General features: G+C 35.7%; 1 protein-coding gene across 1 annotated transcript in view; it reads right to left on the bottom strand.

Annotated features, from left to right (window-relative positions):
- TAX1BP1 (Tax1 binding protein 1) overlaps positions 1-27,408 on the bottom strand; it is an 88,372-nt gene that overhangs the window by 1,926 nt on the left and 59,038 nt on the right. The window contains exons 13-17 of the mRNA XM_079932138.1: positions 24,426-24,551; positions 21,745-21,816; positions 11,624-11,807; positions 11,120-11,268; positions 595-677 (exon numbers count right to left, since the gene is read on the bottom strand). Of these exons, the coding sequence (XP_079788264.1) occupies positions 595-677; positions 11,120-11,268; positions 11,624-11,807; positions 21,745-21,816; positions 24,426-24,551 (614 nt within the window). The remainder of the gene's footprint in view (positions 1-594; positions 678-11,119; positions 11,269-11,623; positions 11,808-21,744; positions 21,817-24,425; positions 24,552-27,408) is intronic.

Genomic DNA, 27,408 nt, shown 5'->3' with positions numbered 1-27,408 from the left:
ACCTATTTCTAATAAACAGATTTTTAACAGCAGTAACCTTCAGATACAGTGAGGTTACATTTATCTAGTTAAGCTGATATGCATACTAACACTTACCTTGAAACTCTTCAGTTACGCCAGGAACCTCTTTTTCTGCTCCTAAAAGCTTGCTATTGACAACTGTGTAAACCATTTGTAAAGCCTCTAATTTTAGTTTTACGATTAGATTGACAAAGAAAATCTTTTTCTCGTCAAAATCCAAAAAATACAATCACATTATGTGAAATGAGGCTCAGTGACAAGAATTCTTCAATTTTTAACAAAATATGCCTTTCGTAAAACTATAAAGATTCATACAACTTGTAGCTTCCCAACAGTGTTCATTCAGTTTAACAACTAAAGGTGTTTACAGCGCTGGTCCTCCAGGTACGGTGCGCATCAGAACCACCTGGAGGCATGCTGAGACGTGTACTGCTGGGCCCTACAGCAAGGATTTGGGGTTCAACAAGATCTGAGTTAGGGCCCTGGACCATATGCATTTCTAGCAAATTTTCAAGGACCATACGTTGAGAGCCACAGGTAATCCCAATTCTACACAGGAAAGAGAAAAATTACCTGGGATCAAAGCAAAAGCCTGTTCCATGGCCACGTAAATGCTGACTTGGAGGATCAGGGGCAGTGGGCACATTCTCATCTTCCTAGGCAAACAATAATTGTGCAACTTTTGAGAAAAGTGAAACCAAATAGAAGTTCCTCAATTAATTAATTCAATCAAGCACCGTATAAAGGAAATAAGATTACACTTTTAAAAATTTACTTCTATTATCATTAAATTAGATTTTCATGTAAACATGTTTGAAAGTAACTTTTTGTTTTTTAGAGAGTATTTCACTATGGACTAAGTCATACCTTGAAATAAAAAGCAGTATTCAGTGGAATGGAGAGTATACTACACCTGTGTGTGTGAATGAAGTAGAGATCAATAGACTTTTTTGACCGATATGTAGGTAACTTTACCGACTTTTCATTCCATACACTGGGTGACCACTTTCATAAAAATCTTAAGACTGCATTATTTTTCCTTTTATTCTCATTTAATGACTATTAATCTGTAAGATAGGCAGGATCTTCTTTGATAATATATACCCACTGCACAATACGTAGAAATTATAAATAAAGGAAAACTCTGTGTGTGTGTGTATGTTTTGGGGCAAATACACAAGCAAACCCAACTGGAAAACCATGTTAAAGTGAAGCAATGCACCAAACTACAGGCCTCAAAAACCCTAATGTAAAACAATCAGATTCAAATTTAAATATCTGATTAACATTATCAAGGAAGACTCCTAAAACCCTGTAAATCTGAGTCTGAATCTGAAAGAAAATGCTGGTTTGAATTTCCATGCCTGCATCCCTCTAGTCACTTTTTATAGATTTGCACACTGCTGCTACATCAATATCCAAGCACAGACTGTCACTTCATATCCAAAGCAGCCACATCATCTGAAGTGCCCATTTGCTTTCTTCCCCTAAGCAGTCTGTTAGCTTCTCTCATGTCATGAACTAACAGCACACAACAGGTGGAAGAGGCACTGATTAAAGTCCTTATGTTGCTGGGTAGTCATGATTGCCCCAGAACTATTAATAGGCTCATAAGTCAGGTCTGTCATAGGAAGAGGTTCCAAAAAAGTGTATGTGATGTGAAATTTTAAGTGACCAAACAAAAGATAAATTGAATTTTTTTTTGGGGGGGGGGGAAGGAACAGTAAGGGAAGGCGTGGTAACTTAGCTATTATTCTGACAGTTATCCCCCACCCCCGTAAAAGCTCAAAAAAGGAGGTGAGAGACTTTTTTTCCCCATGTGCATCACATGAGAAAACACTTTTGTTTACATGATTCCCTTAGGATATAACTGGGCAAAAGAAAAACAGGATCAATAACCTAATAGGGCACTGAGAAGTTGGGGAATGTTGGGGGAAGTACTTCATATACTTCAAAAATTAAAAGTCTTTAAGTAAGTAAAATCCAGACAGTTTTTAAATCTGCAGGGACAAAGAGGGAAGATGATTTAGTAGTTGAATCTGCTAAGCTTACATATGTATAACAGGCAAATTGTGATTCTGTGCCACATTACTCTGGCTGCCATACTTAGGCCTTCCAGCAACAATATCCGAAAATGAATCTGCTTAAACAATTACATATAAAATAATGAACAAAATTTTCTCATATATAAATGTTTTAAAATTTTTTGAAATGCTATTGAAGAAAAAGAACAAAAGGTCTTCATATTCTACTGTTCAAAATTCTTGATGAGACATATTTATAATATTGTACAATACAACTTTCTAGGGGCGAAAATATAATGGAACCAAAAATCTCATAACCACCTTTCCCTGTGTTTTACAACAGCTGCAGCTCACACCAATTCACTGCTTCCATGAAGCAGCTAACAATAGAGTTTGGAACTAGCTAAGGTGCTAGTTTCAGACCACCTATCAGACATGTTAAAAATATGTCTGCTTATAAAATATGTGGATGAGGGGGGCAAAAAAAGCAATTTATACTTTCTAAGCCATATATAATTTGGTAAGGGAACTATTATTCTGTATCTTCTACCAGAATAAAAGGGGAGAGGAACTGAAGAGTAGAATTCTAGATGTAATAATGAGACATAAGTCCTCATGAAATAAGAAGTCACCTACTGGGAGAATAGTTTAAAACCAAGAAGTATGTAATAAAATCTGAGTAACCAATTCATATAATAAAGTCTCTGGTGATCTTGTCATGCAAAATGACCAAATTTTCACTCCCAAATACAGTTATTCCATTTTACTCATCAAGCTCGGCTAATTAGTTTCCAAACCATACTAGTTTACATATAACAAATTAGCCCAGGAAGTGAGGCTATTAAGGCAGGCTCACTGCTGCAACAAAAAATGGCTACTGGTGAAAAAAAGAGGAAAGCAGACAAGAACCCAAAACATCAAATAGGATTTCAACACTGGATCATACAGCTTTACTATACACCTTAAAAGAATGTGAGGACATCATTCAATATTAAGTTTTTAATTAATAAACTTCAGTCATCAAGGTTATTAGTACTCTATTTTAGCAAGATTTCCACCCAAAACTACTAAAACAATCAAGTTTTAGCACTGAAAGTTGTCAAGTCAAAAGAATTTTGAATAGCAAGTTTTAAAGTATAAGTACCTAGTATTTTAGCTAAACTGCTGAAATAATCTTGTAAGCAAATATTATTGGGAATACCACACTAAAATGTATTTACGAACAATTCCAAATAATTAAATTTTTCTTAAGAAAATATTTTCAATAGCATTTTAATCTCCACAAAGGTCTAAACCACTGTACATTGTTCATGTACCTTTAGACCCATGAGCACAATACTCTTTCTATTTGCAAACTGGTTTTTAAGCAAAGGAAACATGCTACGGTAAACTGAAGCTCTGTTTGAAACCCAAAACTTCTCATGAGATGCTCAACTCAAAATCTAGTCTCTAAAAAATATTCTTGTTTTTCTTATCAAAGTATATAACCAGTTTGAACATCTGAAATAGTATTAAAATTGGTTAATCTCTTAGACAACAAAATACATTTAATCAATCATAAAAATACAATTACCATACGATACAACAATTCCATTTCTGGGTATATATCCAAAAGAACTGAAAGCAGGAACTCAAACAGATACACTGGTACACCTATGGTCATAGCAGCATTATTCACAATAGCCAAAAGGTGGAAACAACTCAAATGTTTATCAGTGGATGCATGGATAAACAAAATGTGGTATACACATACAATGAAATATTATTTAGCCTTAAAAAGGAAAAAAATTCTGACATCTTACAACATGAATGAATCTTGAGGACATATATTAAGTGAAATAAGCCCATCACAAAAAGATAAATACTGTATGATTCTATTGTACTTATATGAGGTATCCAGAATAGTCAAATTCAGAGAGACAAAGTAGAATGCCAGGGGCCAGAGGGAGGGAGAAATGGAGTTGTTTAACAGGTATAGAGTTTCTGTTTTGCGAGATGAAAAGAGTTCCGAAGACTTGTTGCACAACAATGTGAATATACTGTTGACCATTGAACAATGAGGATTTGAACTATATAGATCTGCTTTTATGCGGGATTTTTTCAATAGTATATACTACAATACTACATGAACTGAGGTTGGTTGGATCCTTGAATGCAGATCTGTGGATATGGGAGAAACCACAGATGTAGAGGACCAACTGTAAGTTATACTCAGATTTTCAACTGCATGGAGGGTTGGCACCCCTAACCCTCGCGTTAAGGGTCATCTGTACTTACTGCTATAGAAGCATGTACTAAAAAATAGTAAGATGGTAAACTTTATGTTATGTGTATTCAACCACAATAAAAAATGCAATTGTGATCAAACTAGCAATACACACTCGGGAGCTAATGATTGAGTTACACCATCTGAATCATTAGGATTCGGACAATCAGAATTTCTGAAACTGTGTTATGATTCCACCTTTGCCAGGAATTATTAATTGAAATATTTAGATATCATTAAGGATCTAGTAATGAATATCAATGAAGAAAGATCCACCACTTAATAGAACTTTTACTAAGTTAATAATTACTACTTTAGTTCAAGAGCATCCTACAAGAAACATTTGCTAAGGCCAAAATCAACACATTAAGAACAGAGTACCAATGACTCTGGGTAACTTTTATATAAAACTAAAGAATTAATGTTTATCCTTATAACTCTGTATTATTAAGTAAAATTCGTCAACATTCTCTTTTTATGAGATGTTACTGTTTAAGCTCAGCCAAACATCCATTTCTAGTAATATGTCAATGAAGGAATATCACTGAATTACAACTCCATAAAATTTAAAGGTATTTTAAAAATAGGAAAGCAAATAATTTTGTAAGATCTCTATTTTCAAATGTTACTTTTCTCAGATACATGCAGCCCTATGTTCATGCAACACTATTTACAAGAGCCGAGACATGGAAACAACCTAAATGTCCACCGACAGATGAATGGATAAAGAAGGTGTGGTATATATGTATACAAAGGAATATTACTCAGCCATAAAAAGAAACGAAATTGAGCTATTTGTAATGAGGTGGATAGACCTAGAGTCTGTCATACAGAGTGAAGTAAGTCAGAAAGAAAGAGACAAATACCGTAATGCTAACACATATATATGGAATTTAAGAAAAAAAAATGTCATGAAGAACCTAGGGGTAAGACAGGAATAAAGACACTGACCTACTAGAGAACGGACTTGAGGATATGGGGAGGGGGAAGGGTAAGGTGTGACAAAGCGAGAGAGAGGCATGGACACATATATACACTACCAAACGTAAGGTAGATAGCTAGTGGGAAGCAGCCGCATAGCACAGGGAGATCAGCTCGGTGCTTTGTGACCGCCTGGAGGGGTGGGATAGGGAGGGTGGGAGGGAGGGAGACGCAAGAGGGAAGAGACATGGGAACATATGTATATATATAACTGATTCATTTTGTTGTAAAGCAGAAACTAACACACCATTGTAAAGCAATTATACTCCAATAAAGATGTTAAAAAATTTTTTAAAAAAAGAGTGAAATAATGCCATTTGCAGCTACATGGACCTAGAGATTATCACACTAAGCGAAGTAAGTCAGAAAGAGAAAGCCAAATACCATATGATATCACTTATATGTGGAATCTAAAATAATGACACAAATGAACTTATCTACGAAACAGAAACAGACTCACAGAGAGAAGACTTGTGGTTGCCAAGGGGAGCCGGTAGAGGGGGGTGGTTGGATTGGGAGTTTGGGATTAGCAGATGCAAACTATTACATATAGAATGGATAAACAACAAAGACCTATTGTACAGCACAGGGAACTATATTCGATGTCCTGTAATAAACCATAATGGAAAAGAATACCAAAAAAAGTTACTTTTCTCCATATTCAAAACTTAAAACAAACCAAAGACCTAAATTAGAAGCTAGAGCTACCTTAGATAAAGCAATGGTTTCTGAGATACGACAACAAAAGTACAAGCAAAAAACGGATAGGTAAATTTGACTTCATCAAAATTTAAAACTTTTGTGCTGCAAAGGATACCACCAAAAGAATATAAAGACAATCCACAGATGGGAAAATATTTGCAAATCATTTATCTGGCAAGGGACAAATAATCCTATATAAAAATGGCCAAAGGACTTGAATAGACATTTTCCCAAAGAACATATACAAATGGTCAACCAGCACATTAAAGATGCTCAATATCATTAGCCATCAGGGAAATGCAAATCAAAATCATGATGATATGCCACTTCTCATCTACTAGGATGGGCTATCATCAAAACAACAGACAACAAGTGTGGGAAAAGATGTAGATAAACTGGAACTCTTACACGTACACACTGCCAATGGAAAAGGAATCATGCAATTCTTCAAAAGGTTAAACATAGAGTTACCCTATGACCCAGCAATTCAACTCCTAGGTATATAACCAAACTGAAAAAGGTATTCAAAACAAAAACTTGTACATAAGTTCACAGCAGCACTATTCACAAGAGCCAACTGTTAATCAACAGAGAAATGGATAAACAGAATGTGGTATATCCATACAGCACACTATTCAGCATTTAATAAAAAGGAATGCAGTACATTCTTCAAGCTAAATATGCATGTATGCTAAAACATGGATGGATCTGGAAAACATTATGCTAAGTGAAAGAAGCCAGTCACAAAAGACCTCACGTTATAAGATCTGACTTACATAAATGTCCAGAATAAGCAACTCTACAGAGACAAAGTAACTGCTAAACGGTACAGAGCTTCTTTTTGTGGTGAGGAAAATGTCCTAAAATTGAATGTGGTGATAGCTGCACAATTCTCTGAATATACTAAAAACCACTGAATTGTATACTTTAAATGGTAATTGTATGGTATGTGAATTATATCTCAATAAAGCTGTTACCAAAAATTACCTTTCTAAGATGATCTGAACATTAGTAGGCAGAAAATAAAAATAATTAAAAGCATTTCTTTAGCTAAAATCGTTAGTCACAAATATTTAAATAGACTCTACTGTATATGAAAGGCATTGTACTATATGGTATAGAGAAGGTAAAATTCAGCATTAAGAGATGCCAACCAGGGACTTCCCTGGTGGTCCAGTGGGTAAGACTCCACACTCCCAATGCAGGGGGCCTGGGTTCGATCTCTGGTCAGGGATCTAGTTCCCACATGCATGCTGCAACTAAGAGTCCACATGTCGCAACGAAGATCCCGCATGCCGCGACTAAGACCGGGCGTGCCTAAATAAATAAATATTTAAAAAAAAAAACAAAAAGAGATGCCAACCAGAGATACACAATCAGCTAGAACAAAGTGTGTATTAAAAAAAAACAAAAAACAGAACATATAGAATTCATGTAATCTTTTTTTTTTAATTTATTTTATTTTTGGCTGCGTTGGGTCTTTGTTGCTGCACACAGGCTAGTTGCGGTGAGCGGGGGCTACTCCTCATTGCAGTGCACGGGCTTCTCATTGCGGTGGCTTCTCTTGTTGCGGAGCATGGGCTCTAGGCACACAGGCTTCAGTAGTTGTGGCTTGTGGGCTCTAGAGTGCAGGCTCAGTAGTTGTGGTACACAGGCTTAGTTGCTCTGTGGCATGTGGGCTCTTCCTGGACCGGGGCTTGAACCCATGTCCCCTGCATTGGCAGGCATATTCTAAACCACTGCGCCACCAGGGAAGCCCCTCATGTAATCCTTTTGATGATGTCTAATTTATCTATTTTTTCCTTTGCTGCTTGTGCTTTTGATGTCATATCTAAGAAACCATTGCCTAACATCACAAAGATCTATCTCTATGTTTTCTTTTGAATTTTATACTTTAGCTCTTATATTTAGGTTCAATTTGAGTTAATTTTTGTATATGGTATGAGGTAGAAGTCCAATTTCATTTTTTTGCATATGGATATCCAAATGTCCCAGCACCATTTGTTGAAATGATTATTCTTTCCCCTTTGAAATGTCTTGGGGGACTTCCCTGGTGGTGCAGTGGTTAAGAATCTGCCTGTCAATGCAGGGGACACGGGTTCGATCCCTGGTCCAGGAAGATCCCACATGCCGTGGAGCAACTATGCCCTTGCGCCACAACTACTGAGCCTGCGCTCTAGAGCCTGCACACCACAACTACTGAAGCCCATGTGCCTAGAGTCCATGCTCTACACCTAGAGAAGCCACCGCAATGAGAAGCCCACGCACTGCAACGAAGAGTAGCCCCCGCTCACCGCAACTAGAGAAAGCCCACACACAGCAATGAAGACCCAACACAGCCAAAAATAAATTAATTAATTTTAAATAAATGTCTTGGCAGTCTTGATAAAAGTGAATTGGCTGTAATTATATACTACTTTTGTAAACAGAAAACATACTGGTTATATTCAAAGTAAAATTTTAAAAATAAGACAACATATGAAAAATGGCAAAATTTAAGAAAGGCAAAAATTCCATGTGTCATGACAATGGGAAACAGGCCTTGATTCTTTAAAGCAGTGATTCCCAATAATTGTGGAGTCATAGCCCCTTTGAAAACCACAGATCTTTCTGAGAATAAAAACTAAAAAATTCATGAGAAAAAAATGTAAATACAAAAATTGTCAGTCTTCAATTGGGGGGTTCATAGTGAAGGATTCATGTGGAAAGCTGCAAACTACACATTAACAGAATGTGTGAACCTCAGTCTTTCAGAGATAGAGGAGAAAGGAAAGAAGTAAAGCTAGTCAGGTGAAAGGGAAACATTATACAAAGGCATAAAAACAATTGGAAAGTGGGATATGTGTTAAAGGAAGAGAAAGTAATCCAACCTTGCCTGATGGGCCTTAGGAAGCTTAGACCAGTGCAACTCAAATTTTATTAAGCGCATGATCACCGAAAGACTTTGTTAAATGCAGTCTGATTCTCTGTAGGTCTGGAGTGGAGCCAGAGGTTCCTTATTTCTAACAAGCTCCCAGGAGATACCAATAGTGTTGGTCCAAAAATGATGTTTTTGTGTAGGAAGAGTTTAGACCATGGTTCCAAAAACTGTGCAGGAGGCTACTGAGATGCTAAAGGTGCCATTAACTGAGAAAGTTTGGGAACCTGTGGTTTAGCCACTTGGTAGGCTGATAGGTGGTAAAACCACAACTTCCATAGCCAAACTGATGAGGCTGTACGCTTACCAGCTGTATGACTTCAAGCAAGCCAGGTAGTCTGTCTCTGCTTCCTCCATTATAAAACATAGTAATAGTTTCTACCTCATAGGACAGCTATGAAGAGTTAATATATTTAAAGTGTTAAGCATTAGCTGTCCAATAAAACTACAGAAATGTCTATTGCCATCACTATCATCATAATTACAACTATGAGGTGAAGGGGCGTGAGACAGAAAGTTTTTGGTACAGAAGGGAGGAGATATGGTAGGTGTGACTGAAGGGGGCTGGAAGTGCAGCCGCTTCAACCCCAACTGAAAGGCACTGGGTCCCAGGCTGTTAAATACTTCCAGGGCAAAGAGCCAGAGAAAAGGAACAGGTCAACTCAGAGCTGCTTTTTATATTCTAACTAAAACTACTTAACTAAAACATTTCATTTGCAAGTGATTTTTGTTGTTGTAATGACAAGAATTTTTAAAAAAAAATAAGGTCTGAATGTGCAAAAAAATTAGTTTCTAATGTGAAAAATCCTCTGATAGCAAAATACAATTACCCAAGGTGTGCCTATTAAGACCCCTTCCATCTCATTACCAAATCTAAGCATGTCAGCAAATGAGCACAAGACTCTAACACTGCTTCTCATGGGTTTGCAGGAGGGCAAAGCACACAGATCAGAAAGAACACTCTACTAATTAAACTGAAGCAGATGACTACAGAAGAGAAGAGCTTGTCACATGTAACATCTGTGCCAAGAATGATCAGATTAAATATGCAAAATGTGAAGTAAAGGTGTGATAAAGCAGTAAGATGATACTCTAGACTTCATATAGGCTACCAAAGTTCTGACAGTTTTCCTAATTATTCCCAGTAATGGATATAGGAGGCCAAAAGGCAGAAGAGAGAAATACATTTTTCTCCATTATGGGTGTTGAGCACTAGGGCTAAAATCATGCCTGTCTGAACACTGATCAGTTTCTGCAAAGGTTAATAGCAATTAAATGCAGCAAACTAGATTAAATGAGAAACAGGTCATGATACCGCTGTACTTGCAAAGAGCATGATAAAGCATTTCTTTTAAACACACCTTAATGACCAGAAAATCCAAAAAGCTATGAGGAAAAGGATCTATTAAATGGTGAAGAAATCTCTTAAATGAAATAAAAAGAATGCCATGCCATGTAAACTGATTCAATTATCATCAGTACTGTACTGCTGAGAGATTAAATACTAATGATGTCTACAAGAGTATTTCTCTGAAAAAGAAAACTATGATACACACACTTCTTCCTTTTTCTTGCTAAAGATAACGAAGAGTCCACTTTATAACTTAAAGTGGGATATAAATGCAAAACTGAAAAGATGCACACCAAAGCATAACACTGTCATTAACGCTTTGCTTCTTGCAACCTGGTACATCTACAATCAAAAGAATATAGTAAATTACTCTGTGATAATTAAGATTAAACTATCTGTGACTACAGTTAATACTGTATTGTATATTTGAAAGTTGCTAAGAGAGTAGATCTTAAAAGTTCTCATCACAAGAAAAAAATTATAGCTGTATGATGATGGATGTTAACTAGACTTGTTATGATCATTTTGCAATATACACAAATACCGAATCGCTATGTTGCACACCTGAAACATGTTATATGTCAATTATAGCTCAACTTTTAAAAAATTTTTTAAATTAAACTATCTTATAACTACAATATTCTAAGGTCATTCTCTCAATAAATCCTACAGTATAAGTCTGAAGCATATTAATGGTTGATTTTTCAAATTTAAATACAAGCAGATTTTTCAAAAAATCAAGTAAGCAATCATGTGCACACACGAGCATACACATTCTCTCTTTCTACACACACATAACTCTCTACACAGGACAAAAAATAAAAGGGACAGGCTCAGAAAATAGAAATTCAATTTACTTTACTATCCTCAGGGTCTTCTAAACCATCAGGTCGACTTAGATTTCGGGCAGGCTGGCTGCAGACAACATTATCTTCCAGTCCCCAAGAGGGTACTCTCACAGGTGGCCTTTGGATTTCATCTGGGTAAAAAGCACCATCTGCTCCATCTGAAATAAAAATTTTGGAAGGGTAGGGTAAAAACCTGGTACTAAAATTAGAATCTCCGTGTATAGCTACGATGAACAGAATATAAAGAACCACTTTAGTGTATCCAAAAAATGTCTTTTTTTTAACCCAAATGATCTTTAAAAATAAGAACTATGTGCAATAAGCAAATAGACTCCTCATTCATGGTGTACTGCTTCTAGATGAAGCCAGTTAGTGTTAAACATTAAAACTGCTTATTATAAAGCAAGATTTCTATTAGAGTTGATCATAACCAACAGTTCTCTAATCCCAGGAAGATACAAACAAAAAAAACCTCCACATTCAGCTAACCCCAACCAAAAATATTTTAATAACCTCTTGTTTCCTGTGTTGCATAAGGATTACCAAACTGCAGAACTGGTTGTGTATCTGGCACTGCAGGAACATGACCATTTTGCTCTGAGCTTGTGTTGAAACACTGTGAGATCTGCTGAGGACTCTGGGAATTCTGACCCTCCAATTTCCTTTCTGCTTGATTTTCTATACTCCTCTTAAGTTCCTAAAATTAACAAAAACAAAGGTGAATAAGCAACCAAATGTTTTTTAACAAGAAGAGCATTAAGTATTTAGCCAAAATATAACAATAAAATGATTTCCCTATTATATTTAAAGTACACAGTTGGAAAGGCTGGTTCTCAACTTCTCATAAATGTCCCTTCCACATCTAACAAAATCAGAAAGCAGGATAAAGCCCAATATATTTTCAAATTTATTTGTGCCAATAAAGTACCTTTTTTATTGCTAATTGAGAGGAAATTGCGAATCTCTTACAACTTAGCTATTAGTAAAAATCACAAGACAAAAAACAACTCAGACTGCTTCCCTGGTAAACTCTATCGAACATTTTAAAAAATACTAATCTTGTATAAATTCTTTCAAAAACTAGAGGAAAAAAAAGTCTCAGCTTACTTTACAAGGCCAGTATTATCCTGATACCCAAACCAGTGACATCACAGGAAAACGGCAGACCTCAACTGCAGACCCTCACGAATACTGATGTAAAAATCCTTAACTTAATTAAGAAATCAAATTCAATATTAGAAAATAATACATTGGGACTTCCGTGGTGGCGCAGTGGTTAAGAATCTGCCTGCCAATACAGGGGACATGAGTTCGATCCCTGGTCTGGGAAGATCCCACATGACGCGAAGCAACTAAGCCTGTGTGCCACAGCTACTGAGCCTGCGCTCTAGAGCCCGTGTGTCACAACTAAAGACCATGCCTAGAGCCCGTGCTCCGCAACAAGAGAAACCACCACAATGAGAAGCCCTCGCACCGCAAGAAAGAGCAGCCCCTGCTCGCTGCAACTAGAGAAAGCCCACACGCAGCAACAAAGACCCAACACAGCCAAAATTAATTTAAAAAAATCATGACCAAGTGGGTTTTATCACAAGAATGCAAATTTAGTTTAACATCCAAAAATCAGTGTAATTCATCACACGTTCATAGACTAAAGGAAAAAAGCATACAATCATTTCAATAACTTCAAGAAGAAACATTTTATAAAATTCAACAGGCATCCATGATTTAAAAAAAAAAGACATCTATAAAAACCTACAGTGAATCTTAATGGGGAAAAATTAAATGGTTCTACCTAAGATCAAATATTAAGGCAAAAATGTCTGTTCTAACCACTTCTATTCAACATTATACTGGAGTTTCTTTTTTTTTTTTTTTAATTTTTTTTTTTGCGGTACGCGGGCCTCCCACCGCTGTGGCCTCTCCCGCTGCGGAGCACAGGCTCCGGACGCGCAGGCTCAGTGGCCATGGCTCACGGGCCCAGCCGCTCCGCGGCATGTGGGATCCTCCCGGACCGGGGCACGAACCCGTGTCCCCTGCATCGGCAGGCGGACCCTCAACCACTGCGCCACCAGGGAAGCCCTTAATATTTATTTATTTGGCTGCACCGGGTCTTAGTTGCAGCACTCGGGATCTTCGTTGCGGCGTGCAGGATCTTTTAGTTGCTGCATGCGGGATTTAGTTTCCTGACCAGGGATCAAAGCCAGGCCCTGTGCACGGGGGAGCGCAGAGTCTGGAACATCAGGGAAGTCCCTATACTGGAGGTTCTAAACAGTGTTAAGATTAAGATTAAGGCAGACAGACTGGAAAGGAAGAAGTAAAACCATCTTTACTCACAGATGATATCATCACAGAAGTGGAAAATCCTAAGGAATACACTAGAACTAGGAGAATGAGTTAATTTAGCAAGGCTGCAGTATATAAGGTCAATATATAAAACCAACTGTACTACCATATATCAGCAAATGAAATTTTTTAAAATTCTATTTATAGTAACATTCATAGATAAAAATTAAATACTGAGGAATAAATTTAGCAAAAGATGTGCAAGGTCTATAAACTAAAAGCCACAAACATTACTGAGAGAAATTAAAGAGAGCCTCAGCAAATAGAGAAATATACCACATTCATGGACTGGAAAACTTATTTTTATGCTATTAATTCCCCCCAAATTGATCTACAGATTCAATGCGATCCCAATCGAAATTCCAGCAGGCTTTTGTATAAACTGACAAACTGATTATAAAATGTACATGGAAACACAAAGGTCCTTGAACAGCCCATTTTTAAAAAGCAGAACAAACTTCAAGACTTACACAATCTGATTTCCAGACTTATTATAAAGCTACAGTAATCAACTGAGTACAGTCTTAGCCTAAGGATAAACAGACCGGGGGTAGGCAAACTTTCCATAAAGGGCCTGATGGTAGATATTTTCAGCTTTGTAGGACACATAGTCTCTGTCACAACTACTCAAATCTCTCTCTGCTATTGCAGTCATAGACAACACCTAAAAATGAATGGGCATGGCAATATGCTTTAATAAAACCTTATTTACAAAAACAGGCCACAAGTCAAATTTGGATGTAGGCCTTAGTATGCTGACCCCTAATATAAATCAATAAAACAGAAAAGAGATCCCAAAAATATACCCATACTCTTGTCAATTAATTTTCAACAAAGATGCAGAAGTAATACAATGGAGGAAAAACATGTTCTTTTAAATATATGATGCAAAAAAACTGGATATCTGCATACAAATAAAAAAATTTTAACTACATATCATTCCTTACACAAAAATTAATTTTAAGTAGATCATAAATCTAAACCTAAGAGCTGAAACTATAAAATATACTGGATTAAAAAATAGGAGAAAATCTCTGTAACCCTGGGTTAGGCAAAAATTTCAGATAGGACACATACAGCATGAACCATTAAGAAAAATATTGCTAAACTGTACTACTTCAGAATTAGAAGCTTTTGCTCTTCAAAAGATAGTATTTTTAAAAATGAAAAGGCAAACCACAAATTGGGAGAAAATATTTCCAAAATATATAACATAGAAATTGTATGTGGAATATATTTTTTAAAACTCTTAAATCCAAAAAAGATAACCCAATAAAGAATCAGGTGAAAGCTCTGAACAGACACTTCACAAAAGAATATATATGAATGGCCTGTAGGCACACGAAAAGATGTCGAGCATCACCAGTCAGTCATCGGGGACTATCTGGAAAAAATGAAAACACTAATCTTAAAAGATACATACACCCTAATGTTCATAGCAGCACTATTTAAAATAGCAAAGGTATTCATGGAAGTAATCCAAGTGCCCATTAACAGACAACTGGATTAAGAAGATGGGGGTGGGGGTGGGGTGTGTGTGTGTGTGTGTGTGTGTGTGTGTGTGTGTGTGTGTGTATGTGTGTGTGTGTGTGTGTGTGTGCGCGCGCGCGCGCGCCCACGTGTGCACTTGATTCAATAAGTCAAAGACAAATACTATATGTATGGTATCACTAATATGTGGAATCTAAAAAATAATACAGACTCACAAATATAGAAAACAAACGTGGTTACCAAAGGAGAGAGGGGAGGTGGGAGGGACAAATTAGGGGTATGAGATTACAGATAAAAACTACTATATACAAAATAGATAAGCAACAAGGATTTACTGTGTAGCATAGGGAATTATACCCATTATCTTGTAATAACCTATAATGGAATATAATCTGCAAAAATACTGAATCACTATGCTGTACACCTGAAACTAACACAATATTATAAATCAACTATACTTCAATTAAAAAAATTTTTTAAGTTTAACATTAAAAAATAATAATTAAAAAAACACTAGTCGTCGGAGAAATTAAAACTAAAACCACAATGAGGTAACCTGACACACTCACTAGAACGACTAGAATTAAAAACTGACAATACCAAGGGCTAGTGACTGGAATGCTCACACACTGCTGGTGGGAATGCAAAGTGTACAGCCTTTTTGGAAAACAATCTGGGTGTTTCTTAAAAACATACACTTATATACCATATAAGCCAGCAATTCCCTTCCTAGGTATCTACTCAAGAAAAATGAAAACACATGTCCACAAAAAAAAACTTGTAAAAGAATGTTCAGAGCAGCATTACTCGTAACAGCAAAACATGAGAAATAATTTGAATGCCCATCAGCTGGTAAAAGGATTAACATCTATCAATTAGTGAATAAATTCTGTATGACCACATTTATGTGAAATGCTAGAAAAAGTAAAACTACAGAGTAACAGAAAGCAGAACAGTGGTTGTCTGGGACTAGGGGTAGCTGGAGGAATAGACTACATATGAGCATGAGGGAACTATGTGCAGAAATAAAACATTCTATAGTTTGAATGTAATGGTAGAGAACTATATGTATTTGCCAAAATTCATCAAATTGCACTTAAAATGAGAGAATTTTATCATATTTAAATTGCACCAGGGACTTCCCTGGCAGTCCAGTGCTTAAGACTTCGCCTTCCAATGCCGGTGGGGTGCAGGTTCAATCCCTGGTCGGGGAGCTAAGATCCCACATGCCCCACAGCCAGAAAAACAAAACATAAAACAGAGCAATATTGTAACAAATTCGAAAAAGACTTTAAAAATGGTCCACATCCAAAAAAAAAAAAAACTTGAAAAATTAAAATTAAAGAATTCAACCAAAAATATTACCAAAGATACAAGGATGAAAATTTTCATCTGTAAAGTAAAATTCAGCTGGTTTTGCTGATTGTCATCCCTTGGGAGTAGAGATGACACTCTATGTTAACAAATTTTTACCTATAAAATGACCTTAAAATAGAGTAAGTGGCCTTCAAATAGAATAAGTCATTATCATTGAAAGCAAAACTGGTAAACATGAAAAATGCAAGTCAATTTAGGTTTGAAAAGAGAAATGGGAATTAAAAGTTCTTCCGAAGTACGTGAAAAGAGTACAGAAGGCATATGAAATATAACATATTGCAGGATTGGGAAGTGAATGATTTACTTAGAACACAGGATGCATGTTAAGAGTAGAAGAAATGCAGCTAAAAACACAGGTTGAAGGGCAAATGTGCCAGATGTGTCATACAGTTTACTACAATGGGCCTAACAGTTCTTGAACAATAATAACACACTGAGATGGTCCTTAGCAACGTTAATCTAGCAAAACTATACTGGGCACAGTTGAAAGTAGAAACAAATAATCAGGGGGGCAGCATGACATGGTTGATTGGAGTCAGACCAGAATTTGCTCATCAGCTCCAGCACAAATAACCCTGAGGAACTTACCTTTCCCAGGCCTCAGAGTACTGAGAAATGAGGGGTGTGTTTAGAACACAGCAGGCCCTCAATGGATGTTCCCTCATCTCCTGTCAAGACTCAAAAACCCCTGACATACCACTATAATAATTCAGGATGTTTAAGTGGAAATGTGCAGAGAGAAAAAGGGAGAGAGTAAATTTTTAAAATATTTCAAAGATGATTCAAGAAAAGTGAAAAAAGGGCATGAAAGCAGCAAAAGAGTTAAGAGACGATAAAATACTTCTACAAAAGTGTAAGCAGGGCTTCCCTGGTGGCGCAGTGGTTGAGAGTCCGCCTGCCAAAGCAGGGGACGCAGGTTCGTGTCCCGGTCTGGGACGATCCCACATGACGCCGAGTGGCTAGGCCCGTGAGCCATGGCCGCTGAGCCTGCGCGTCTGGAGCCTGTGCTCCGCAACAGGAGAGGCCACAACAGTGAGAGGCCCGCGTACCACCAAAAAAAAAAGTGTAAGCAAATCAATTTAAAGGAGCATGGTTAAGTTCTTCTGTAAGCAAACAATAAACTACTTAAATGGAGTCAAGGATTTCATCAAAACATTTATGCATGCACTGATAGAGCCAAGGAACTTCATGGAGAATTCCAACCTAATAGAGTTTCCTCTAGGTTCATACTCCACTCCACTACCATCAAAGATGAAATAAATCCTCTGCAAATAGTATAAGGGTAAGAAAAGGAGGAATAAGCAGCTTTGATTCCTCATGGGGTAAACTGGAGGCAGGGTGAACAGAATACAGGAACATGGACAAAATAGTTATGATTAGGTTGTTTGGCAAATTAGAAGACTGAACTCTTGACTTAGAGAAGATTCTTAAATTTGTATTCACAGTGCATGCCTCCCCACTCCAAAAGGATCCATGTTTAGAATTCAGGAAATCCATAAACTTAGATGAAAAAAAAAAAGTTTATATCTTTTCACTAACTTCTAACTGAAATTTAGCATTTTCTTCAATTATGAATGTAGGCAAAAAAACACAGCAACAGTTGCAGTACCTTTAATTTTGTCACCCACAAAACATCACAGATATACTCAAGACACCTTCCATTAATCATTTATAAGTATATACAAATATTACTCTTCTATTCTTAAAAAGGAAGCAGATCATCTGGAAATATGAAATGATGATTCAGAAAAATCGCTAGTCAGGTACCTGATGTTAAACAACATTTTGAAATAGTTTTACTTTAAAAAATTTTTTTAATTTTTTCTCTGGTAATCGTTAATAAAGTACTTCCCACCATCATTTTTATCATTATTTGCCATTGTGTTTGTGCTTTATTATTTTCTTTACTCGTCCCTTTTCATATTTCTAGTAAAGGGCTTATACAGAATATCTGAAATAGTATGAAAATGATAATTCTAAATAGTGGTTTTGGAATGACATGCAAAAATATGATACTTTAAGGTATATTAAGTTTCTAAATAAATTTAAATTGGTAGGGTTTTTAATCCTAAATTACTTCATACTATTAAAAGTTATTTTTAAAATATATATTTTTATAATATTAGGGAGCTGGTTACTTAAAAAAACTATAGTGAGTTTTTTTTTTATAGTAAGTTTTTATCCACACATATGTTCAATATTTTTTGAGTATCTAATATGCAGCAGGCACTAGAGATTTAGGAATAACCAAAACACACAAAAATTCCTGCCCACGTGAAGTCTTTATCTAGAGCAGGGCAGATGGACAAGAAACAAAATAAGTAAAATACACATTCTGTTAGATGGTGATATATCCATTTTGTCATTTGCTCACTCAACTAATGCTTAATGATCACTTGGTTCATTCCAGGCACTGTCTGGATGTAGGTTTCAGTGCTTAACAAAAAGGACTTAATTCTAACTCTGCAGAGGATTGTGGTAGGAGTGAGGGTACTGAGAAACACTGGGGGAGAAGACAAACATGAAGCAAGTTGCTGAAATAGCAAACAGAAATTCTTATAAATAGAGCTGTTAGAAGTAATATAAAACTACAGTGTCAGTAGCAGGGAAATCAAGAGTAACTCAAGAAGACAGGAAGTAGAAAGCAAACTGGCCTACTTCTATTGTATTCCTGACAGGGCAGGGGATTAATTGACAATAAAACTGCTGATCCCACTACATTTCTTTTACCAAATATTTTTATAAGCAAATGCTATAAATTATGTTTGCCCCATTAACTTGTTTAGTCATTCAACAAATATTTAACTTCAAATATCAGGCACTGTACTAGAGCCTGCAAATACAGTGGTGAATAAAATAAACATAATCCCTCTTCTTCATGGACCTTACAATTAAGCAATGGGAGTTGTTAAGAGAAATAAGCACAGAAATATTAACTACAAATTATGGTGCTATAAAATAAAAGTATAGCTCCCAGGTTTAATAAAGGTACCTAATTTAGACTGAGAGGTCAAAGAAGTCCTCTCTGAAAAAGAGAGATTTAATCTGAGACTTAAAGAATAAGTCAAGAGTAGTAGGAATAGTTAAATATTCAGAGGAAAATAATAGGAATTATGGGATATACTTGAAAAAATACCACTGGCGGAAGAGAGAAGGGAATTATGGTTGAACAGATAAAATAAGATGGCACCGGGACTTCCCTGGCGGTCCAGTGATTAAGACTTTGCCTTCCAATGCATGGGGTGTGGGTTCGATCCCTGGTCAGGGAGCTAAAATCCCACATGCCTCACGGCCAAAAAAAAAAAAAACCAAAAAACCAAAACAGAAGCAAGGGGGCTTCCCTGATGGCGTAGCGGTTGAGAATCTGCCTGCCAATGCAGGGGACACAGGCTCAAGCCCTGGTCTGGGAAGATCCCACATGCCGCGGAGCAACTAGGCCCGTGAGCCACACCTACTGAGCCTGCGCATCTGGAGCCTATGCTCCACAACAAGAGAGGCCGCGACAGTGAGAAGCCCGCGCACCACGTTGAAGAGTGGCCCCCGCTCGCCACAACTAGAGAAAGCCCTCACACAGAAACTAAGACCAAACACAGCCCAAAATAAATAAATAACTTGGAATATAGTAGGTGCTCAATAATTATTTAAAAAAAAAAACACACAGAAGCAATACTGTAACAAATTCAATAAAAAAAAGACTTAAAGAAAATTAAAATAAGATGCCACAAAGTAACATCTGTTGATTGCTGGGTGAGAAGTACAACTGAGTTCGTTATATTATTCTCTTCTTACATATGTTTAAATTCTTCTGGGACTACTCTGGCGGTCCAGTGGTTAAGACTCCGTGCTTCCACTGCAGGGGGCACAGGTCTGATCCCTGCTTGGGGAACTAAGATCCCACATGCCACATGGCGCGGCCAAAAAAATTCTTCTTTAAAAAAAAAAAGTTTACAAAAAATTGTAGGCAAGAATATTCCTAGCAAAGTACATGAACAAGGGCCCTGAAACAAGAAAGCAATTCATGAGTTGTAAGGCCCGAGTGACTACAACAGTTCTCAAAGTGTGGTCTCCAGACCAGTAGCGTCAGGAACTTGTCAAATGTGCAAATCTCAAGCCCCACCCCAGACCTACAAATCAGAAACTCTGGGACTGGAAGCCAGAAATCTGTGTTTTAACAAATACATTGTAAAGCAACCATACTCCAATAAAAATTAATTTAAAAAAAAATGTGGTACCCTAACAAACTATATTAAATGAAATTATATGAACATAATGTGAAAAATGTATTCAAGATAATCTAGTCCGTGGCATTCTATATATATGGTTGACCTTTCCCCACAAAGGCACAAGCTCTGCTAACTTTTGTTTAGCTTATAATAAGTTATGACTGTGAGAGGCCCACGTACAGCAAAAAAAAAAAAAAAAAAAAAAGTAACAGGCTCACTTCCCTTCTTTTCAAGAAAATATCTGCCAAATACCCTAGGCTGAATAACCAAATTTTGTCTATTAGCCATTCTTTAAAATAGAAATGATGTACCATGTAAAAAGAGGCTAGTTCAGCTTAGAACTCAATCACACAGTGCTTTACCTTTAAAGGTACTTTAATGCCACTTTACTTCATTAGGCAAAAGTGCTTTGGGAGTACTTCCTATTTCATCACACAGAATATTTAAAACACCCCCCAGGGTCAAGCTTCAATAAAATTAGTATTTTACTGTTTCATCATCTTAAGTGAAACTTTTTTTTTTTTAAATTGTGAACGCATGGTTAGGATGAATACAGTAACTACTAGTGCAGTTTGGTGCCACTGCCTTGTTTCAATATTAATACACCAGCAGTTTTCCCACCACTGCTTTTATACCAACAGTGCAAATGTAACAGAATAGGGAAAAAAGCAAATACTGTAATATTACGAAAACCGTTTTACCTTTGTAGACCTCTGAAAGGGGATGGGGATCCCCAAAGGATCACAGACCATACTGTGAGAAATGTTGCACTACAGCATATTTTATATTATAAATGTATGCTCTGAATGTTAGGTTACGCTACAAATCATTAAACAACTTCTAAAATGTTTCCTATTACAAAAGAAAACCAGATAAATACATTAGTCATAATTTTAAATTTGTTTACTGTTCTCTTAAATTTGAACACTGTAAAATTGTTTGTTAAATACAAACTATGTAACAAAAATCAAACTAAGTTTCAACACTTGAGCATTTTTCTCCTAACAAAATAATTTTAAATATTATTTAACTAAAACCATTTTCCACCTAAAAGTCTTAACACCTGTTTGTCTTTTCTTTAGTCATTTAACTTTAAAAAAAAAATCACCCTTACATAACTGTAAAATGTGTGTCCCTTCATAAAGCTGTATTATCATTCAGTGTCATATGAAACTTTTTTTTAAGTACACTGTTCAATACCTTCTCCCTGGAGAGGTTTTCCAAATATGAAGTTAGACCATTTATCTTTTCGTCCTTCTCTGCCAACTGAAGCTGAAGAGAGAAAGAAATTATCATTATTTTTCATCATCTACTCTCTCCTTACCCTTCAAGAGTTAGTTTATACCATTCTATCAAAATAATTCCTATTACCATATCCATGTATTTTCCTTGTTCTTATTCTTTGACATCTCTGAATTACCTGTCATTATTGACTAACTTCCCTTACTCTTAAAGCTTCTCCCCCGGTTTATGTGAAACTGCACCAACACTGTCATCCTCTCATGCTCTTTTTTTAAAGTCTGCTTCTTCACCATTACAAATATAGGTATTCTCCAAAGTTTCTTCTTTGGCTTCTTCTCTCTACATTCTCTGTAAACTCCCTTTCTTCTATGCCTTCAACAATCATGCTCATATGAATAAACCACAAATATTAACTCATGTGCCACACTCTCTTTCCCAAGATCCGAATCTGCCTTTTTAATTGATGGGTAAACATGTTTTCACTGTTGTCCTTCTGCACTGTAAGGGTAAAATGTCCCAAACCTACTTTCATACTTTTGTTAACTGATATTATTAATCTCAGAGCCCACTGTGATTGAAGCTAGGAAACTATATTAAACACTCCTTCTCCTCTTCCTCTACTCTTCAACATTTTCAGTCTCCAAGTCTTTCATTTATTCAACAACTACCCATTATTTGCCTATTACAGCATAAGCATTATGGATACAAATAAAACTATTCTTCAATGGTTTTTCCCTAAGGCTTTCCTTGATAGATTCAATGGTAGGTGATTGGGGAAGGTATCCTTTATCAATTCATTCTAAGAATATTTGTACCTAATTTTCTTACCTTCAAAAACCCTTCCCACCTGTAAATCCTCTCAGTGCTACCAAATTATTTTCATAAAGACCCACTCTGGTTGGGTCCCTTTTCTCCTAGAAAATTCTTAACAGCAAATAGCACCCACATTCCAGTTTAAGTCCCCCCAAATCTGGCTTCAACCTATCTTTCACATCTATCTACTCCATCACAGATACTGAAGTCCTATTACTCAAGACTGTCACAGCTCCCAGATTATGCTCTCTACTTCTGACCTCCAAACCTGTAATGCTTTTCCATCTGTTTAGAAAGATGTTTCTTTCTTTTCCCAGCTCTGTTTATCCTCCCCTCCTGTTTGGTCTTTCACAGGTCTAGTTTCTCCATAATACCTAACTCCTAAATATTCCATTGGAAACAGCCCTAAAGTACTTGGACTTACAGCTTATGTAGAACTTCATCACATTTTGCCTTGTCTCGTGGTATTTGTGTCTAAGCAGCACAAAATAAGGGGAAAGGCACTAAACAAAAAGCCAAGCACCATCACCAGTTGTACAACCTTAAATATGTTGTTTAATCTCGATGTTAATTTTTATCATTAATGAAATAAAAGTATTATTTAGCTTCCAATGGGTTTGAAAGATGATTACCTAGATTGTGAATGTGAAAGAGTTTTGAATATCATGATTACACTTCTAGCACTCCTTACTAGATTATAAACTCCTTAAGCATAGCATTGTGCCTTACTTATATGATCACCCACATTATAGCTAACAGTGCTTTATATTTAATAGGCTTCAATAAATATTTACTAAATTGTTTTTCCTAATCAATCTGCAAAAATAAAGTTTCATATAAATTCAGTATTCATACTTTTTAATAATAACAGAAGTTCCCAGGCAATAAAAACAATATTCACAGTGATCCCAGGAACAACAAAAACCTCATGAAATAAGTTTCAAAATTTCATTCTGACAGCAGATGAAGATAAAAAAGGATCAAGCAGTTAAATTACCTTAGCCTGTACCAATCCAAACAAAGTAATTCTTGGTGTCTTTAAGAATGTTATATTTTAAAATTAGATTATAGGTACAATCAGCTATGACAGAGCAAATTTAAATCATTTAGAATTTCCAGGCCTTTAGTCACACATACAAAAAAATGCCAATTATACACACATGCACATACCTTAAAATACTTAAGATTACATTTTATTACTTAGAGGGAAAATGTCTTTCCACTTATTAATTAGCTAGACAGCCTACTAATTTTTTTCTCCAACATTTTTACAAATATCATTTAGCATTCAGGCTTGTTTGTTGCCTAATGTTAAACTGGCAAAAATAATCTTCATTAATTAAGACTGTATTGCTTACTCTGCAGTATCTCATTTAGGATCACAAGTAACACATTTTGGTGATAAATTTTAAAACCTTTACATAAATTTTTAAAATTACTGATCCTATCTTATTACACTCCCAAAAAAAACCACCAAGGCCCTAGAATAATTTTACAAACACATTCATAATTAAGTGAACAAGGAATATGAAATGATGACTTTCATCTTAAAAACTAAGCATGATTTAAAGATATAATTTCAACAGCCATCTGAATCTGCAAAATGAAAGCCATAATGGCAATGCATATGGGTATCTATTTTCTCAGTTCATAGTTAATGAACTGTATTCAACATAACTAAATACATAGTACATTTTTATCTATACACGAAAATACTATCCCAATTACCCATGTTGAAACTTTACATTAGATTGACCAAATTATAGATAGCACATTTTCAAAAGTATCAGGTACTATGCCTCAAGTTATACGAATAGTAAACTTACTTTGTAATTCTCCTCTACTTCAGCTAGTTCTAGTTTCACATTTTCAGCAATTTTCACTTGTTCTTTCCATTTCAGCTCCATTTTTGCAAGTTCATCAGCATATTTATTGCATTTTGTTTTCTCATCCTAAATGAAATAAGTATAATTACCAAAAGATTTTAAATCCATATACAGCTAATATCTATACAAACATACTTGTGCTGAATGCTTATTATAACACTGTTGTAAAGGTATAAAAACTGAAATAACCAAAATGTCTGTCAGTGGAAGACTGGACAAATCATTTTATATCCATACAGTGGAACAGAATATATTTATTGAAAAAGAACAAAGTGATCTAAAAATTAACAAGGAAAAATGGCAAAATACATTAATTGAAAATATCAAGTTGCAAAAACAGAATATATAGTATAATCCCATTTCTGCTTTACAAGCTGTTTAACACAATTTTATATGATGTCTATGTAGTATATGTAGAAAAAATAAACCAAATTTATTTTTTTGGCCACATCACACAGCTAGTGGGATCTTAGTTCCCTGACCAAGGAATGAACCCGGGCCCTCGGCAGTGAAAGCTCGAAGTCCTAACCACTGGACTGCCAAGGAATTCCATAAATAAAATATTAATAGCCCTTTTATCTGGGGATCAGGATCAAAATGGTACTTTTTACCACCTTTATTTTTCATTTCTGTAACACCGTAAGATTTCACAATAAGCACACATTACTTTTGCAAAGGACATAATAAAAATCACATATTTATAATGCTATTGTTTCCATATATTAATAATTAAAACTCTGGGATTTCCTGATAAAGACAATCTTTAGAAGGATTTCTTATACATTGCTCTTCTCTACAACCCAGAATGTTAAAAGAATGGAGTTTTAAAACATGACAAGGGACTTCCCCAGCGGTCCAGTGGTTAGGGCTCCACGCTTCCACTGCAGGGGGCACAGGTTTGATCCCTGGTCAGGGAACGAAGATCCCACAAGCCATGCAACAAGGCCAATAAAAAAATTTTTTTTAATTAAAAAAAAAAGAAAAGAAAAAATATATGCTTTATGCTTTGAGCAATTCAATGGAGAAAAGTCTTTTCAACAAATAATGCTGGATCAATTAAATATCCTTACTATACATACCACACCTCACACCATACACAAAAATAAACTTAAAATGGTTAACAGGCCTAAAAGAACCTAAGACTACAAAACTTCTAGAAAACAAGAGAAAATCATTACAAGTTGGAGTAGTAAATGTTTTCTTAGAACATACAAAGAACACATAAACAATAAATTGATAATCTGTACTTCAGCAAAACTAAAATTTTTTCTAAAAACACCATTAAGGAAATAAAAAGGCAAGCCACAGACTGGGAGAAAATATTTACCCCACATATCTGACAAAGGACTTGTATCTGGAATAAAGAACACTTACAACTCAATAATAAGATGAACCCAATTTTTTAAATGGCAGAAGATGAACTCACAATAAAAAGGAATAAACTATATGAAGTGAGTCAGAAAGAGAAAAACAAATACCGTACGCTAACACATATATATGGAATCTAAAAAAAAAAATGGTCATGAAGAACCTAGGGGCAAGACGGGAATAAAGACACAGACCTACTAGAGAATGGACTTGAGGACACGAGGAGGGGGAAGGGTAAGCTGGGACAAAGTGAGAGAGTGGCATGGACATATATACACTACCAAATGTAAAACAGATAGCTAGTGGGAAGCAGCCGCATAGCACAGGGAGATCAGCTCATAGCACAGGGAGATCAGCTCGGTGCTTTGTGACCACCTAGAGGTGTGGGATAGGGAGGGTAGGAGGGAGGGAGATGCAAGAGGGAAGAGATATGGGAACATATGTATATGTATAACTGATTCACTTTGTTATAAAGCAGAAACTAACACGCCATTGTAAAGCAATTATACTCCAATTAAGATGTTAAAATTTTTTAAATAAATAAAATGTATTAAAAAACAAACAAACAAACAAAGGAATAAACTACCAATAACAAGCAACAACATAAACAAATCTCAAAATAACTGTGCTAAAAGGGGACAGGAAAAGAAGAACATACCATATGATTCCATTTATAGAAACGGGACAAAAGATAGGCTAATCTATAGTGGCAGAAAGCAAGCCAATGGTTTCCCAGGAGTGGTGAGAGAGGGAGGGATGAGTTGTAAATGAGTACAAAAAAGCTAATGGAGTAATGGAAATGTTCATTAGCTTGACACTGTGATAGTTCCACAAGTATATACATATATATATATATATAGCAAAACTGAACAAACTGCAGACCTTAAATATATGCAGTTTACTGAATTTCAACTGTACTACAACACAGTTGTAAAAAAAAAAAATTACCTTGAGGAAGTTTCTAGCTTGAAAGAATACTCTATCTTCCTTTCAATAATACTATATAATGAGATTTTTAAAAATATTCATCCAAAATTGTTTCATACTTACTAAAAAATAGGTTAGTCCCTTATAAGCAACTACTTTGACCTCAGGGTAAAACTGTTCTAATCAACCCTCTACAGAAGGATCTTCTGAAGCAACAAAAATGTTCAGTTCAAAGTCTGATTAAAGGATTACATTAAACTAATATTATCAAGACAGTAACATAAAATATTTTAAGTTAATTACTATAATAATATATGAATTTCCTTATATGGCTCTAAAAATTATCCCTCTCCTCTCCACATGAACAGAGAAACAAACACACAAAAAAATATTTAATTGAACGAATGAAAAACATACACAAAACATCTTTTCCTCTCTTCCCCAAATCAGGTACAAATAAGTAGTAGTTTCCCTTTGTCCTTTAAATACTCCAGGAGTGAATACTACTAGGAAGTTGCAAAACTTAAATGTTTGAATAATAGTTTAATATAATCAAAATAATACCATAAAGGCAACCACTCATTTGGGTACCATTCCTTTTTTTCCACTTTACAAATCTAGTCACTTT

The sequence above is a fragment of the Stenella coeruleoalba genome (assembly GCF_951394435.1).
Source record: "Stenella coeruleoalba genome assembly, chromosome: 9".
In the NCBI taxonomy this organism is placed as follows: Eukaryota; Metazoa; Chordata; class Mammalia; order Artiodactyla; family Delphinidae; genus Stenella; species Stenella coeruleoalba.
Note: the sequence above shows the minus strand (reverse complement) of the source record. Positions and strands in the feature narration are given on the sequence as shown.